Source organism: Primulina eburnea, chromosome 11 (genome assembly GCF_022965805.1).
Source record: "Primulina eburnea isolate SZY01 chromosome 11, ASM2296580v1, whole genome shotgun sequence".
In the NCBI taxonomy this organism is placed as follows: domain Eukaryota; kingdom Viridiplantae; phylum Streptophyta; class Magnoliopsida; order Lamiales; family Gesneriaceae; genus Primulina; species Primulina eburnea.
In genome coordinates, this window is record NC_133111.1 from 42096489 (window position 1) to 42113312 (window position 16824).

Genomic DNA, 16824 nt, shown 5'->3' on the forward strand with positions numbered 1-16824 from the left:
AAGGCACGAAAAGTTTAGAGAAGGTGAAACATTAAAATGACAATGAAGTTTGTAGAAGGCTTATGTTAACCCATGTTTCAGCCATTCTTGATATCATATACAATATTGGATGTCACGATGTTTGAATTTTATGTAAAATAAATGTAAGATTTATCGTTGGTATTTCTTCTGACGGAACATAGATTTGAATATTCTGATACATTTCAAAAGTCGAGATGACAACAGCACGGGTTAGGCAAAATAAATTTACAAGGGATAAATGGGTATGGTCATCTCTATCAAAACACATATTTTCATAGATGACCCAAATAAGATATCTGTCTCATAAAATACGACACGTGAGATCGTCTCACACAAGTTTTTGTCAATAACCAGATCCACTATGAGGAAATTCGAACAATTAATTGGTTGGCAAAAAAATAAAAGCCTCAATTCAACCTCTTAGTTGACTTGGTTTCATAACCGGTTCAGTTTTGGGTTTGGGTTTGGGCTTGGGGTCAACCCATCAACCCGTTATTATGCTAACATGTGAAATCGAAGCACGTCTCAATCAGCAATAATTGATCAAAATCAAAATATAAAAATAAACAAAGGGGCAAAAACGAATTTAGTCACGACATCTATTGACTCAATTATAGCTCAATTGGGTTGGAAAATGGAAACCGGAGCCACAGTTATAAATTTAATTTTTAAAAATATTTTTTAACGTAATACCAATGCTTCTTGCCATATTCGCGAATATATTAATTTTTTCAAAAATAATTTATTTTATTTACAAAATACTTTTTTGAGCCATTAATAAAAAAAGAATAAAATTTATAAACGAAAATAATTTCTAAAGGAGTTGTCCACACCTGTGCGCAGCGAGGAGGCATCTATCCTCGATCTCTACCGTCCATAACGATAAATATCTGAATCAACGATTGAATTTCACCTCAATTTTAACATGCAACCCGGTTCCGAAAATCCAAACCTTTTATCCTAGCCTTAGCTATTGATCCGAGGCTAAAGACAATTTTATTTTTCCTCCAGTTTTATCTGGGAAACTTGTCTGAGGAAAAAGCACCCTTTTGACACTGCACAGAGAGAGAGAGATAGAGCGCTCTGAGTGATGGACTTATAAATACGCGATGCAGAGAGAAAGAAAAAGGTAGAAACAAATTTGATCGGGGGAAGTAAATTGAACTGTATGATCCTCATTTCGCGAATTACGGCATGATACAGAGTAAGTTAAAGAAAATGTTTACACCAGCACTGCATCCACCAGTCTTCGTTATTTGAAGAATATCAATCTTTAAAGAGTTCTACTTGGAATATTTGCTGCTTTTCTTGACTGAAAATGGGTCAAAATTGAAGCTTTTACAGTTATATGCAATGTTTGAGTTTCATTTTCAGTGCTTTCAGCTGGGATTATTTGTGATTCGCCATTTGGTTTGGTGGACGTGGGGTTGGAGTGAATTCAATTGAGGGTTTTTTCTGTTTTTCCTTGAGGAATTTGAGGCTGGTTTGTCGACATGCAAGAGCCATTCAGACTTTCCCCCTTCTTTTTTCATGTTTGGTTGGTGGCATCTTGGATTTGGCCCTAAATTATTGGTTGTGCATGTTAATTTCTTTTGATTTTGATAAATATTTTTACTGGGTTCAGTTGAAATTATCTCGGTGGCAATGTCGGTGCGCTTATATGGTCTCTAACTTGGTTACTATTTCTTAATGGAGATTGTTTTATGATTACTAATCAATTTTTCGGCCTATCTTCTCATGCTTTTTCTTCTTTTTTTTTCTAAAAAAATATATTTTTTCAGTTTCAGAATTTGAAATATTACCTAATTTCATGTTTCACCTGTGTATTCAGAACTTAGGAAACTAAACAGAACATTGTTAGCTCTTTGCTGCCATTGTTAATTATATTTCTGTTCTGAGGGAATTTATATTCTTGAGACGTGGGAGGACTGATGTAGCTGTTGAAATAAACCTAAAAAATATCGAGACGGATTTCAGTCGATTAATTAGATTTTTATTGCTTGTTTGAATGCTGTGCAGCTAGGTCAACTTCTTTTGTCGGCAGTACTTTACATGGCTAGTTAAATTGTAGGAGTTTCTTGCCGTGTGCTTACATGATATCTTAATCTTGTGCAGCTGCAGTAAGTTGCTGAAACGTCCTCCTTTGACATAGCAGTTTAGGCGAAATATAGTAATGTAAGATGTTGCAGCGGCAAATTATGTTGAAGCAGCTGCAGGAACTGCAGAGGAGGGGACAGCTTCAGGAGTTGGGTGATGCTAGAGACCAGAATTATATAAATTCGCTGTCACCGTTAAAACAAGCTTCAGGTGGTCAGTTTCCACCCGCTGCCAATGGGACACCTGTTCTTGATTCATCACAAATGTTTATAGTTGGTAACATGGGAATGATGCAACATGGTGATTCTGGTGTTTTTCCAAGATCGCCTAATGGGTTGGTTCTTTCGCAAAGTCAAAATCTTGGTGCTGGCCATGTGGGCATGTCTCAGCCACAGTTGGACATGTATTTATATGGAACTCCTGCTACAAATTGTGACAAAAATTTAAATAATTACCTCCAAGGTCCAACAACCAATCTGTTGTCCAAGAACAGTAGTATCTCATTAGGAATGCCCGCCTTGCAACCGTCAACCTTCGGCAATGTATTTATGAGTCAACAATGTGATTTATCCTCGGACCAGATTAATGCGCCTGATGGGTCATTACTGCCCAATCAATTTTTCGAAAGGAATTTGTTTCAGCAAATTCCTGTTCAAAGTATAAACAGGGGAAATTTAGCTGGTAGCTATCCCGAAAAAGGAAATACAACACCAAGCAATGCATTGACTTTGGAAACTGAGGAGAGGTGTGAAGATGCCAGCTGGCATGGACTTTCTGCCGGAAAAAGTTCAAATCTTGGTCAGTCTTCTTTAGATCCTCTGGAACAGAAGATCTTGTACAATGCTGATGACCACAGCTGGGAATCTTCATTTAGCAGAAACAGCAATATAGGCACCGGAGGCTGCACTGTGGAGAACACTTCTTATATGGATGCATTGTCTTCTACTCAAAATGGTAGCTGGAGTGCTCTAATGCAGTCTGCTGTGGCTGAAACTTCTAGCAGTGATACCGTCTTGCAAGAAGAGTGGAGTGGATTGAGTTTTCAGAATTCTGGACCTTCAGTTGATAATCAACCCACAAATTTCTTTGATTTTGACAAGCAGCATAATAATTGGGTTGATGGAAACTCACCAAATGTCGTCTCTCCAAGTTTTAAACAGGAAAACGTGATACGGAATTCCAATAGGACTTGCGTTTACCCTGGTTTTCAGCAGTCAGATCACCAGCATCTCAGACAGCAAGAGGAATTTCACTCCGAGTTTTCGCATACTTCGAATCAGATCTCTTCTACATATACAAGCCAGTTGGCTGATTATAGCTCTCAGCTGAAGCATTTGACTGGAGTGAGTCATCTGATCCAAACATCTTTACCTTCGTCTAATATTTGGCCTGGTCAGCATAAGGAGCACATGACAAGTGATGAAAATCAGTCTCACATTCTGTTGCAAACTAATGATAACCAGGCTAACAACGATTTCTCAGGTAATATGTACCATATTGTCATTATTTGGTTTATACGTGGTGACTCCTAGCAAAAGTATTGCTGAGGTTTGGATCCTTACATAGTTAATTATCAAGAAGCCATTTGATGCTTTGATTCTTTTGTGGCAAATATAAGAATTGAAAGCATTTAAAAAAGTTATAAACCTAACCTTTTCATGACCATAATTTATTTATGCTTTGAATGACGACATTATGTGAGAAGCAAAATATCAGTTTCAAAGAAGAATCCTTATGAGAGGTCTTAATATCTTGCAGGTCAGGATTTGAGAGGCACTTCATGGCTTGATGGGAGTGCATCATATCACGTGTCTTGCGGTGTTCAAAAGCCTTTTGATGACGTAATAATGGGAATTTGGTTCATCAAGACCCGTTATGCTGGGATTTATTTCCTGAATGGTATTCAGTAATTCTGTTATTCTCTTGTTGTAGGCAAACCAGCTCAATGTTCCCAGGTATTCAACAGAATCAGAGAAGATGGTTCCTGGACATGATGTTGAGCCCATATCAGCTTTCCTAAGTTCTCCGGGTTTTTACAGTCAGAGTGCGGCTGCTCAGAGGTGTGCATCTTCAAGATGTTGGAAATTTTTACGTTATTTATGCTTGCTATGGTGGAAAAATATCTGAGAATGTAACAAGATGAAACTACATCTCCTGTCTCTAAATGTGTAACCTTATTTTAGTTTGATGTTCCTGGTGGACATGTCTTATCTTACTCATCTGCTTTTTTTCTTCTGATATACATTTTCTGATAATTTATTGAAATTTTGGTGATTTCTTTGCTGCAGTGAAAATATGCTCGGCCTACTTAATAAGGATGACATATCAGATGATCAGACACCTGGAGTACATTGGAACTCGAAAGTCTCAAATCCCAGTGAATTGCCATTAACTGAAACTTCTACTGCAACTTTTTTTATTCCATGCAACATGGCTCCTGTTTCGCAAGACTTTGACTTTAGACTCTGCCCCACAGTTCCCTCGACACCTCAACCATGCTCATTTTTCCCATCTTTGTCAGTGGTGGGTTTAACTGCTATTATGTGAATCTCAATGGTCCACCGAGATGCGAACACAATTTTCTATTTGATTTATCAGCATTTGACCATAGTGCTTTATGTGCTTTTAGAAATGATGTTAATCTCCTATATGCAGGGGAACTCGACTGCAACCTCTTCTTCAGTTCGCACTGCGAAGGATATTGTAAAAAATCAAAATTCAACACCACCATTGCAAAGTAACATGGCCACTAATTTTCCTACCGTAAGTGCTGCTGATGCGCAAGAATATTCCCATGGGAAAATTTCTCGTTCTGATGACCCTGAATTCCCTCTGTTGGACAATCTTCCAGTCCCTCAAAGTGTGATGACGTCTACTCCAAAATCATCATACTACTCCCGTTTGTTTCAGTCCCTTGATTCAGTGTCTAGCAGTCGAGAGAACAGCTCAGAGGTTCTAAATGATCAGCCCAACCAAAGTTCTTTTAAACATGAAAACAATAAACAAGAATCGTTACCGTGTTTCGGGAAATCTAAAGTTTATGAACAGCAGTTGGAAAAACGAAGTTCTCTCCACCAAAGCTTAACTGAGATAAACAACTCAATGACAAGCGGCAGCGCTGGCAAGCAAGAGATTTTGAGAAAGCAGTACTTAGAAGCAGATGCTGTATCTGGTCCATTGGTGACTCACACACCTCAGCAGACCTGTAATCAAGCAAGTCATGTGGACAAACAAACCCTCGCTGTTCCTGCCAGAGATGTGAGAGCCCTTGGTTTGGATCAAAATTCCTCCCTGCTGCACCCAATGCATCCTCCAATTAATGCTGACACTGACAATGGTTTGAGTTTGCTACTTAAATATGACAACTCTTATTACCAGCAGGCCATTGCCGATGCAAGGGAGCTTTTGTTTAGTGGGCATAAGTCAGGTGTTGAAGATGCGGCGAAAGGTGACCTGAATTTTGTACCGCAGCTTGGTGCATCTTTTACTGGGGATAATAAGGGATGGAACCTCTCACCAGAGGTTCAAGGACATCTGTTAGGCAAAGCTTCATCTTCCACGTACTGGCAAAATATTCAACAGATGGAGGCAATTAGCCAAAATGGTACTCAAAGACAATCCATTGTGAGCAATGAAGCTTCTTGTGTAACATATGGTTCGCAGATTAGTTTGCAAATGGCTCCAACCTGGTTTAAGAATTATGGAACCTTTAAGAACGAACAGAGATTACAAGTCTGTGATCCAAACACAGCATTTAATGTCGAAAAACCACTTACTGGAATGACTCTTGGAAACGTGCAAAAAAGTAGTTTGATGATGCCAGCAAATTCAGCCAACCCTAGTCAAGGAACCTGTGTGTGGCCATCTACAGATATCAACTTGATTGAGGGAAAACAATTATCATCCCCTATTGTGTTGCCGTCAGATGTCATTCATCAAAATTTATTGTTTTCAATGCCAAAGAAGCGCAAAATTGTTGCATTCAACATGGTGTCGTGGCATAAAGAAGTAAATCACTTACAGTCAAACCTTCAAGATACTAGGTATGTATATCTACAGTCATTCAAAAATAAATGTCATTTTCTGCTAATTGAATGTCTATTTAAACACTAGATCAATTTTGGTGCCTTCGCTAGCGTTCCCGCCCTCAGCTCTCCAAGGGAAGAAGCAAATGAATGACTTTTGGCTGCATTTTATGTTCTAGTTAATAGTTAATACATGATAGCCTATTTTCTTTATTGGCTTTCCTTAATTAACCAATTATTAATTTGAAACTGACCAATGTTATACATATTATCTTAACATTCTCTTTTTAAATCCCTCTATGCTAGCAGCACAGCTGAGTTAGAATGGGCGCAAGCCTCAAATAGAAGACTACAGGAGGTGAGACAAGTTAATGAATATTATAAAATTTTAACATGTTCTTGCAATTAAAAATCCATCCATAATGCCATTTCCTCAAACATCACCAGGTGAAAAATGATGTAGAAATTGTTGAAGATGCATTCCCGTTTGTTCCAGCAAAAAGAAGGCTAATATTTACAACAGAGCTAATGCAAAAGGTCTTTAAACCTGCGCCTGCAGCTATTCTCTGTGCAGATGCCTGTTCAAACTATGATTGTGTCGTATATTCTGCTGCCAGATTAGCATTAGGAGATGTCTGCAGCTTGATTGGTCGATTATCATCAGGGACCAATATTGTGTAAGGGTTTCTCTACGAATTTTATGCCTCTTTGTTAACCTTTCCTCGCGAAGGCCTAAAATATCACGAGATTTAGATCCTGAGCAGTTATGTTTCTTGTTCAACTGTGTTCAGGTCACCCGACAAGCAAAAGACTTCAATGAAAACAAATGGTTGTGGTTTCATTAAAGTCGTGGAAAGTTTAATATACCGAGTGAACAAACTTGATGGTGATTTATCGAGGTAGGAATCCAATTTTTTCTTGGATACATTTTTATGTTTAGATTGGCATGAATATGTTATGAAGTCATCTTGACTTTAAAGTCTGATGCTGAAGACTCAAAGTGTGTACACTGTTTTCTTTTATGTTATCTAATTGCAATCTGATTTTTTGTCTATGAACTTAATTGTAATGAAACTAACCATGTGTACACCCTGGTCACCTAAAAAAAAGGTTGTGTATATGAATGTTCATTTGGTGCAGTCTAAACTTGTAGCTCAACGAGTTAAAATTCTCTTTTCTGAGCTACATTCTTGTAGCTTAAAGTAGTCAGTTTTCTTATATTATTTGGGAGAGCTAATTTATGTGCATTTGATATGCAGACTGCACAAAACTTCATTATTTGCGGACATCAAAGTGGAAAACCAAGAATTGGAGAAAATATCTATAATAAACCGTTTCGCAAAGTTCCACATCAAGACTCAGTCAAGCACAATTGATCCAGCTACATCTTCTAGCAAACCAATTGTACAAAGAACAAACATCCAAAGATATGTAATGGCACTTCCAATGCCTAGAACAGTACCAGAAGGCATAGGTTGTCTTTCCTTGTGATCTTGCAGAAATCAAAACTAACCACCCAGTTCCTCATTCCTGTTATGCAGATCAGTGCTTTTCTTGATCCATGTAGGTGGACAGGAGAGCACATTTAGCTAGCATCACTGTGGCACAAGTTAGGTAGCTGATCTTCAAGAATCAAGGGTGTATATAATATATTGATCTTTTTATATGTGCATCCACTACTTAGGCAGATTTAGAAGCAGGCTGCTTACCTTTCATCAATTTATCAAACTGACTTGTATGGATTAATTTTCAGTGTTCTAAAAGACGTCAATGGGACGGCCTATTTTTAGAAAGCGATGGATTTGGGCGCTGTTAAAAAAAATGGCTATCTAAGTTGCATAGTCTGACATCTAGGTGACCGTCTATTTAATTAATATAATTATTTTATTTTTTATAATTTTAATTATTTTAAAAAAGACTGTCCTGTGTATTTTTCAATCAATTTGTATCGGATAAAAAAAGAAATTTGTTCTGTTGATTTTGAATTCGATATAAACGAATTATTGAAAAAAATATGGAGATGAATAAGAAATAATTAGATATTTAGACAAAAAAAAATTGTCTAAACGACAACATAAGCGTGTAGACGATGGATGAATGTCCGTCTATCATTTCTTAGAACAGTGACAACTTTATTGTTTTATAAGGATATCTCTCCATGATCAAATCAAGTATACACTAATCTTAGCTATAAGATTTTGTTCTTTACTCCCTTGTTCTTTCTTCCCGTGTGATGGAGAAGTGATATCTAGCAATCAAGAAAATGCTGTTACGTGGACTAGGATTACGATTTTTTAAAAAATTACCCTTTTCGAACTTACAGTTTACACAGCATCATTTGTATGCGTTGTAGATCCTACCGGTAAAAATTTCGACTATCTTAAAAGGGGAAGCAGCCCTCTGTTTCTTGCAATACCATGTTAGATATGACATCGTAGCTGAATCTTTTCGAAGGTGGTCATTTATATAATATTTTATTTACTCACCTGTGATAGGTATACATATATCCCTTGTACAGATTTGAATTAGTAGATCTTGATGGGGCCATGTTTAAATATCTGCTACCAATATGAAAATTCTGTGGGCCCGGAAACCTGTGATTACCAGTACAAAGACAGTGACAGACTACTATTTGTCCTTGTACAAGGTAACAAAAAGATCATCTTTTTAGTTGGATTCTTGTGTACCTTATTAAAATTTGTCTGCCATCCATTGATTAAGAACATCGGATCGGTGGCATGTCAGCAAATTATACATTACATTCCACCTGTCAACACCTTCACAGGTACAGAATATCAGCACCTGACCAAATCATTTATGATTCCTATCCATAGGAAGCTTCGGAATTGTAGAAAAAACAAAATATTGGTCAATTTTGGGCACACCAATAGTTGTCTGTGGGATTTGGTGGGCACCAAAGGCAATGTTTTTGTTATACAATATATAATGTACATACACATATCTATATCACAGCTTGATTTGAACTTTTGCAAGTAATGGTATTGGGATTTTTTTCTCTTTGTTGACCAATGGTTAGGAGTTGGGGGCCAACAACCAAGGGCTGCCCTCATGTTTGGGAGAGACGATAGTGTTGTATGGGTTTTCGGTAACTAAAATAATAACAATCGGGTGGTACGTCCATTTTTTAATCAAACATATATAAAAATAGGAAAAATTTGTATAATAACCTCGATCAACTATTTATTTAAGAAAATGACTTCCTCAAGTGGATAAAATGTTAAAAAACAAAATACCCTATAAAACTATGCCATCGAAATAATTATTAGAAGAATAATGAGTGTCAAATATTTATTAATAGTAGTTTGGTAATTTAATTCTTTCAAGGGATGTAGGCTAATACTTTTCTTTTTTATTTTTGGCTAATACTTTAGTATTATGATGTAATGACATGCTTTTATCGTCATTTACGACTAAGTAATAAATTAAAATCAAACGAGGATATCTTTGACATTTGAGATTTCATTTCCATTTACCTGCAAAAAAAAAAAAAAAAAAAAACCCTCATTCTTGATTTAATTTGGGCACGAAGATGCCGGATACGGCCAACGCGAACTCTATACCGAATCCCTCGGTATCGAAATCGAAGGGAGAAGTACTTTGTTAAAATTAATACACATAGTTGAATATAAATAAAATGTTTTAATAATAAACACAAGAAATATTAATAAAGTTATCTACAAATGTATGTAAAGCCACAACGATAAGTGCTTTGAATTATAATCCTTGTTGGGCCTCGTTAGTTTCGATTATTGGCTAAAATGGTCCAAAATCATTGTGTTGCTTTTAGGCCCGTGAGTCGTCTCTAAGTAGACCGGTCCGGTTTTTTTTTTTTTTTTTTTATAAAAAGATTGGTTTTGTTTTGTTGAATAGCCACTTAAATATTACTAGTCAAATTATTTATAAATAAAAATTTCACGTTCAAAATATTTATACCTTACAATCTAACCCCTCCCTGAAATCGCGCTCATCTAAAAAAAAATATTCTATTGATTTCGAATTTATTTTTTTAAAAAAAAAGAAATTAATGGTTTCGTATTTTTTGCGTTATATAATATATAAGAATATATGCTTACGATTATAAGAATTTTTTTGACATTAGTGTGTGTAAGTGTATCTATATATTACTAGCTGTCTTGTGTAAGCTGCGTGCTTGTAAAATTGGTGATTTATTTTTTTGACATAAATTGTTATATATTTAATTTCACTTGTGAGGCTTTATAATTATCTTAGGGTTCCAAAATTTCCCTGATTTAGGGGTTAGTACTTTTGTGCCAAAAGAAAAAGGATATTATGGTCATTTAATTAAGTGCCATACCGACATCCCCATTCACACTCATGTATATACTTATATGTATGTAAATTTAAACATGAATGTAGGTAAAGCATGCATGAGTACTCTCCATGACTCCTCGCGATTGCTCCTTATGTTAGCGTCGGATTGCTCATATATAGATGTTTTTATAGCCGAGTGTTCCGAGAGTTTTACGTATATTCTGCTCCTTATTTGAATTATTACCATTCACGTCACGTACTAAGGCACGCTTGATGCGAATGATAAGATTCAATGTTCTTATATTATCTCGTGTTTGACTCATGTTTTATAATGATTGAAGTTAAAAAAAATTAGATATGTCATGTATTTCAATTTCATATCTCTATCCCCCGAGTTAACATAGGTAGTGTGTTTCGAGCTGAAGTAGGAGCTCGGCGGGTTGAATTGATCAGGGGATTGAGTTTTCGACTACCGATGGCTGTTGGCAAAGTAAAAATATGAAAATTTTGTACTTGATGAGTTTCTGCACCTAAGTAATATCAGCGAATCAAATCGAGGCTCGCGTAGTTGCATAAAGCAAATATGCAAATGGAAACAAAACCGAAAAAGTAACTCTTGGTTCACTCAAACAATTGCAAACATGCCAGATGGAATGGACTATATGATATACATGATAGCAGACAAACAAAGATATGACGCATTTTGATTATTTTCCATAGTTCTGCTACTTGTGCAGCCTTATTTCTGACATACTTACAATGCAGGAAGACCCTTAAAGAATGAGATGGTTGAGCTTTTTCCGACAATACCACACATGAATCCTTCTAACTTCATCTGGACCCGCATGGGTGACCAAACTACACAGAAGATTGTTTTCGATGTTCTGGTGAAAAACAACCTAGCAGTCAAATTGGCAGATTGGCTCATCTGCAACTCATCTCATGATTTGGAGCCAGGGCATTCTCCTTGTTTCCAAATATTTCACCCGCGGGCCCTCTTCTAGCAAGAAACCGGCTGGGAATATCGGGAGGCTATTTCTGGCCAGAGCCCAGAAGACTTCGCTTGCATGACATGGCTTGATCAACAGCCAGCCAATTCTGTCATATATGTCGCATTCGGAAGCTTCACAGTATTAGACACCAAACTCAGTTCGAGGAACTCGCGTTGGGGCATGAACTCATCCAAAAAGCCATTCCTGTGGGTTGCAAGGGAGGATACAGTAGCTGGTGCAGAAAAAGCTTATCCTAAAGGTTTCAAAGAGACGGTGCAAGGCCGAGGGTCACCAATGCAAAAATTGTTTTTCCTTCAAAGCTTATTCTATTAAGTACGATTATTAAAATTTAAGTTACAACTATAAAAATATCAAAAATTGTTTTCCTTCAAACTAAATATTTGGATTGAATTTAAATGAAAAATATCTCAATTTCATATATAATCACTTTCATTTCTGTTAAAAATAATCGTTATACAAACATTAGTTAATTCATTCTTCTATTCTCCTTATGTTTTTCCTATTATTTTAAAAACATTTTTTTTCCCTATTGGTAATTTTTATTTACAATTGTTTAAAATGACTTAACACCATTCATTTTATTTTTCTACTTCTGATCACAAAAACTCGTGAGATTTAAAATCATATTTATTTATTTTTAACTAAAAATATTATTACACTATAAAACATAACAATTATAATACTTGATACGCTCAAGTAATAATTATTTTTAATAATTAAAATTTATTTATTTTATTAATTATTATGTAAAATTTGATATTTTAATTATTTTCTATAAAATTTTTGTTAATTTGCGGTTTATTTTGATCATAACTCAAAATTCATCCACAATAAAAAATCTATTCACTTAAATATACATATAATATAATATAATGTGTGTGTGATTATTTGTACATCAGTACAGTTTGGTACACTGGATAAGAGAGATTGATAAATAATTCTCCTTATCTCACGTTTGGTACTTTTTTAGAAAGCTCATGATATTGATAAATAATTGTATACAAGGATAAAATATCTCTTTTATGAGATGTGATAATTTTAGTTTGATGATAAAAAACACCACAACTGACTTAATTGTTCTCAAAATATAAAAGCAAAAACTTGTGTGAGACGGTCTCACATGTCGTATTTTCTGAGACGGATCTCTTATTTGGGTCATCTATGAAAAAATATTACTTTTTATGCTAAGAGTGTTATTTTTTATTGTGAATAACGGTAGGGTTGACCCGTCTCACAGATAAGATTCGTGAGACCGTCTCACAATAGACTTACTCTTATTAAAAAACCTCTCAATTTTTTGTTTATGATATCATAGAGCCAGGGGCGGATCTAGGATTTTGGCATGGGGGGCCACCTTTGCGACGGTTTTCTCTAAAACCGTCGCAATATGGCGACGGTTACAATAAACCGTCGCGGAATTTGCGACGGTTTTTGTAAAACCGTCGCTAAACCGCGACAGTTTCTATATAACCGTCGCTAAAAATTTTTTTTAAAATATTTGAGGGGGCCGTGGCCGCCATATAACGACGGTTGTTGATAAAACCGTCACGCATTTTGCGACGGTTTCCGTCACAACCGTCGCTAAAAATTTTTTTAAAATTTTTTTGAGGGGGTCGTGGCCCCCGGTCACCCTACACTAAATCCGCCCCTGCATAGAGCAATGGCAAATTGGCAATAGCACTTTTATAATGAGGGCGGTAGCTAGAAAAAATGCAAGACATCATTGGTTAATAATGTTCGTTGGCTTTACATAAAAGACAAACGGGAATTATTTTTTCCTCGTAAATGAATGTATTTGTTGCAGAGATTTTATGATATTTTTAAATGACAAAATTTTGTACAGTTAATATTTGTACTGATTTTTGTAGAATTTTTTACATAATTTTGTAGATTTATTTTGCAAAATTTTTATAGACATTTTTAAATTTGTTGTATAATCATATTTAAATTTATAAAAAAAAACATGCACGAAATACAAAGTGATGAAATAACTTGTGTTCTTGCGGATTATTACATGGAATGGGCACTGAGAGTTGCGGAAAAACTGGGATTCAAGAAAGCTTTGCTCTTGCTGGCATCGGTTGCCACTAAGGCCTTAACATCCAGCGCCCAAAAGCTGGTTGATGATGGAATCATAGATGCTAATGTTGAGTCTCATTTCATTTAAATTGCGAATTTAGGTGATATTTGATAGCATATTAACATGTGAAATCATTTGCTAACAGGAAGACATTTTATAGAACAAATGATTCGGCTGCCACCAGGCATGCCAGAACAGAGCACCATGAATCTGCTACGGGCAATGGTTCTTGATTTAGCCACACAGAAAAATCATCTTTCAAGCAATATTGGAAAACAACGAATCTACAAAACTCGATGAGTGGCTAATTTGTAACACGTTTAACGAGTTAGAGCCAGTGGCTCTCTCCTTCATTCCAAGATGTTGCCCTATAGGTCCTCTAATTTCGAGCAACCGTCTTGGAAAACAGGCAGGATACTTTTGGCCTGAAGATTCATCCTGCCTCCAGTGGCTAGATCAACAACCGCCCCATTCTGTAGTTTTCGTTGCATTTGGTAGTTTTACAGTTTTTGATCAAACCCAATTCAAAAAACTGGCCCCAGCACATGAACTCAGTAACAGGTCATTTCTATGGCTTGTAAGGCAAGACATAACTCGAGATATTTGTACAGCATACCCGGTTGGGTTTGAAGAGAAGAGTAAAGAATCTTGGAAAAATGGTGAGTTGGGCACCACAACACAAGGTCTCATCGCACCCTTCTGTTGCATGTTTCCTCAGCAATTGTGGATGGAATTCGACCATTGAAGGTCTAAGCAATGGAGTCCCTTTCTTGTGCTAGCGTTACTTTGGAGACCAGTTCCTTAATGAGAGCTACATTTGTGATCTTTGGAAAGTTGGACTAGGCTTCAATAAAGATGAAAATGGAATAATTAAACAGGAAGAAATTAAGCATAAGTTAGAACAACTCCTGACTGATGAAGGATACAAAGCAAGGGCATTGGAACTTCATGCAAAGGCGATAGCTAGTGTCGCCAAAGGAGGGTACTCCCAAAGGAAGTTTGTTGAATGGATCTAGGAAAAATAAGATCATCCTTTACGAAATCAGAGCATAGATTGAAGAATTCATTTTAATTAACTGATACTAGTGCGAAATCTTTACCTGTCATTTTGTAGTTTTTGTATCCGCAACAGTAATTTTGAGTATCCTAACTGTTTCTATGTGCATATTTATGCCGAGATCTGAATATTTGAACTCGACTAACATAAGAGGTAAATAAATTCGAGATAATGGGGATGTACACAATAAATAATTTCATATCTTAACATATTTTGTTATCTTGTATGTTTAAGCCAGAGATTGAAAAACATATGCTTGAAATTGATATCCAGGATCAACGAATGTAAGTAATTAGTCGAATAAGAGACAATAAATACCGTATCAAATCTCGAGCTCATGAAAAGCAACACAATTGATACTTTATATTTTGACAATATGTATCCATTACAATTAGTTTGAGCTCAAGAATACCATAATTATTCAGAAGCTGGTAATTGCTGAAATACCCTACAAATGTTCATAAAAATCAATTACTGAAGCGAGCACTTGTGACATGTGTACGAACTCGACTTGATTTGCTACTCGAGTTGGATATTTTCTACAAAGATTCAAAGGAAGACCAAGTCTTATTCAAACATTACGTACTATGAATAGGAAATAAGGGACAAAAACATTCACCAATAACTGCAAAACTCTGTCCCTGCCACGCCACAACATGGCATGTGGACGCCATTACAAGGTGGGGGCAGGGGCTGTCTGTTTCATTCAGATATCATGTGAAAAATTACTACTGTCTAAATTCACGGGGTAGTTTATTTTTTTGGAAAAATTCTTAATTTGATCGGCATGCTCTCTACAGGGAGCTGCTGCTGCTGTCAAATTGTCGTGCAGGCTGGGAAAGTGATGGTTTTGTCATGAATTCTGGGACTGAATTTTCGAGAAATTCATGCGCCGAGTTGACTCGTCTTGTTTTAATAACAAGAAAGCTGAATCTACAAATTTTGTTTATGATAGAATTCATAAATTAGCCGCGAAAAATGGCACTCTCTTTTATGCAGTCGAAAGTTAACATGGAGTTCTAGCAATGTACAGATTGTTTTCCAAAAAGAAAACGCGAAGATATAGATAAAGAAAGTTCGTTTGTTAAATAATGAAGTGAACTGAAACTAAATTTAGTCCTAAAAAGGATGGAAAAACGGCAAATCCTAACAAAATCGCAAAGAAACCCATTCCAACCAAGAAACTAAAATGGTTGCTAAGATTTCATAATGCCAAATTTTAACCAAGGAATGGCTCCGGGTTTAGAACAACAAATACCAACCAGAAAATTATAATGCTTTATGGGGACTAATCCCATTCTCGAATCATGCACACAAAGACGGACAAAATCAGATTACCCATCCAAGGAAACACACAAGTCAACTACCAAAATTTGAGCTTTTAATGATAAAAGGCGGAAAAGATGCTAAATTTACCGTTTTTAATGTATGATTAGCGCGAATGCAAACTAATCACATATAATTAATTAAGTGGTACTAGACAAGAAAAGCAAAAACAAAATAAAAATTACAGACTTCTTCTTTTTCTCTTTTCTTTTGGATATTGATGATGATGGCGGAATGCCACGTACTATAGAGCATTTCGATTTTCTTCAGACTGACATGACCCGTAACAATCGATCAAATTCTGCAGAACAAAAATCCGAGCTTTGAGAAGTACAATGTAGTCGGCTGTTTCTTGGAAAAGCTGGTCGGGCTTAATATCTGAGTTTTTGGAAGGGATCAGGCTTTTAAGGGCCTCCAGTTTGTCGGAAACCGAAGCGCCGTCGCCAATGTTGGCGGTCCTACGGTGGCCTGCTTGAGGTTTACTCGGCCTTCTGTTCGAGTTTGATGATCTTCTCATCCTTCGCAAGGTCGACGGAGATGGAATTCTTGCCCTCGAACCCATTAATAAGGTGAAAATCGGAAGCGGCGGAGGCGGCGGGGATTGTAAGGAGAGGTAATACGGCGATTTCACGGCCTCGCGGGATAAGGAGGGGAATGGCGTTATGGGGGGTATAAGTAAAGAGTATGTACACTAATGCTACTATTCTGAGCATAAATTACGACAATGCCATTCTTGATATAAATAATAATTTTATTTTGCGAGTCCATTTTTTTATATAAATTTATATGCCATGAATTTCAATTGCAATAAATAAGCGAAAGAACATATTTTGAGTAAGAACTTTTAAATATTAAATTTTATTTTTCAATTAATATTTGTAAAAAAAAATGAAAATGTATATAAAAGAAATC

At 36.2% G+C, this 16824-nt stretch overlaps 1 protein-coding gene and 1 pseudogene across 5 annotated transcripts; both read left to right on the forward strand.

Moving 5' to 3' along the window:
- Nucleotides 1–1027: 1027 nt before the first annotated feature.
- On the forward strand, nt 1028–7936 carry LOC140806241 (uncharacterized). 5 transcript variants are annotated; one of them, XR_012112462.1, is made up of 11 exons: nt 1028–1225; nt 2137–3600; nt 3877–3959; nt 4051–4178; nt 4407–4641; nt 4774–6161; nt 6450–6501; nt 6591–6680; nt 6761–6820; nt 6935–7042; nt 7403–7561. XR_012112462.1 is itself a non-coding variant. In XM_073162776.1 (10 exons), exons 2-10 carry the CDS (start codon nt 2202–2204, stop codon nt 7632–7634), a joined length of 3855 nt encoding a protein of 1284 aa, XP_073018877.1. In that variant the 5' UTR covers nt 1030–1225; nt 2137–2201; the 3' UTR covers nt 7635–7908. The 5 variants fall into 5 exon arrangements, 2 of the variants coding, with proteins under 2 accessions (XP_073018877.1, XP_073018878.1); XR_012112463.1 differs by having other exon boundaries at nt 1029–1225; nt 6453–6501; XR_012112461.1 differs by adding an exon at nt 7774–7936 and having other exon boundaries at nt 1030–1225; nt 6591–6820; nt 7403–7743.
- LOC140805650 (UDP-glycosyltransferase 83A1-like) lies at nt 7679–14554 on the forward strand (annotated as a pseudogene).
- The last annotated feature ends 2270 nt before the right edge of the window (nt 14555–16824 follow it).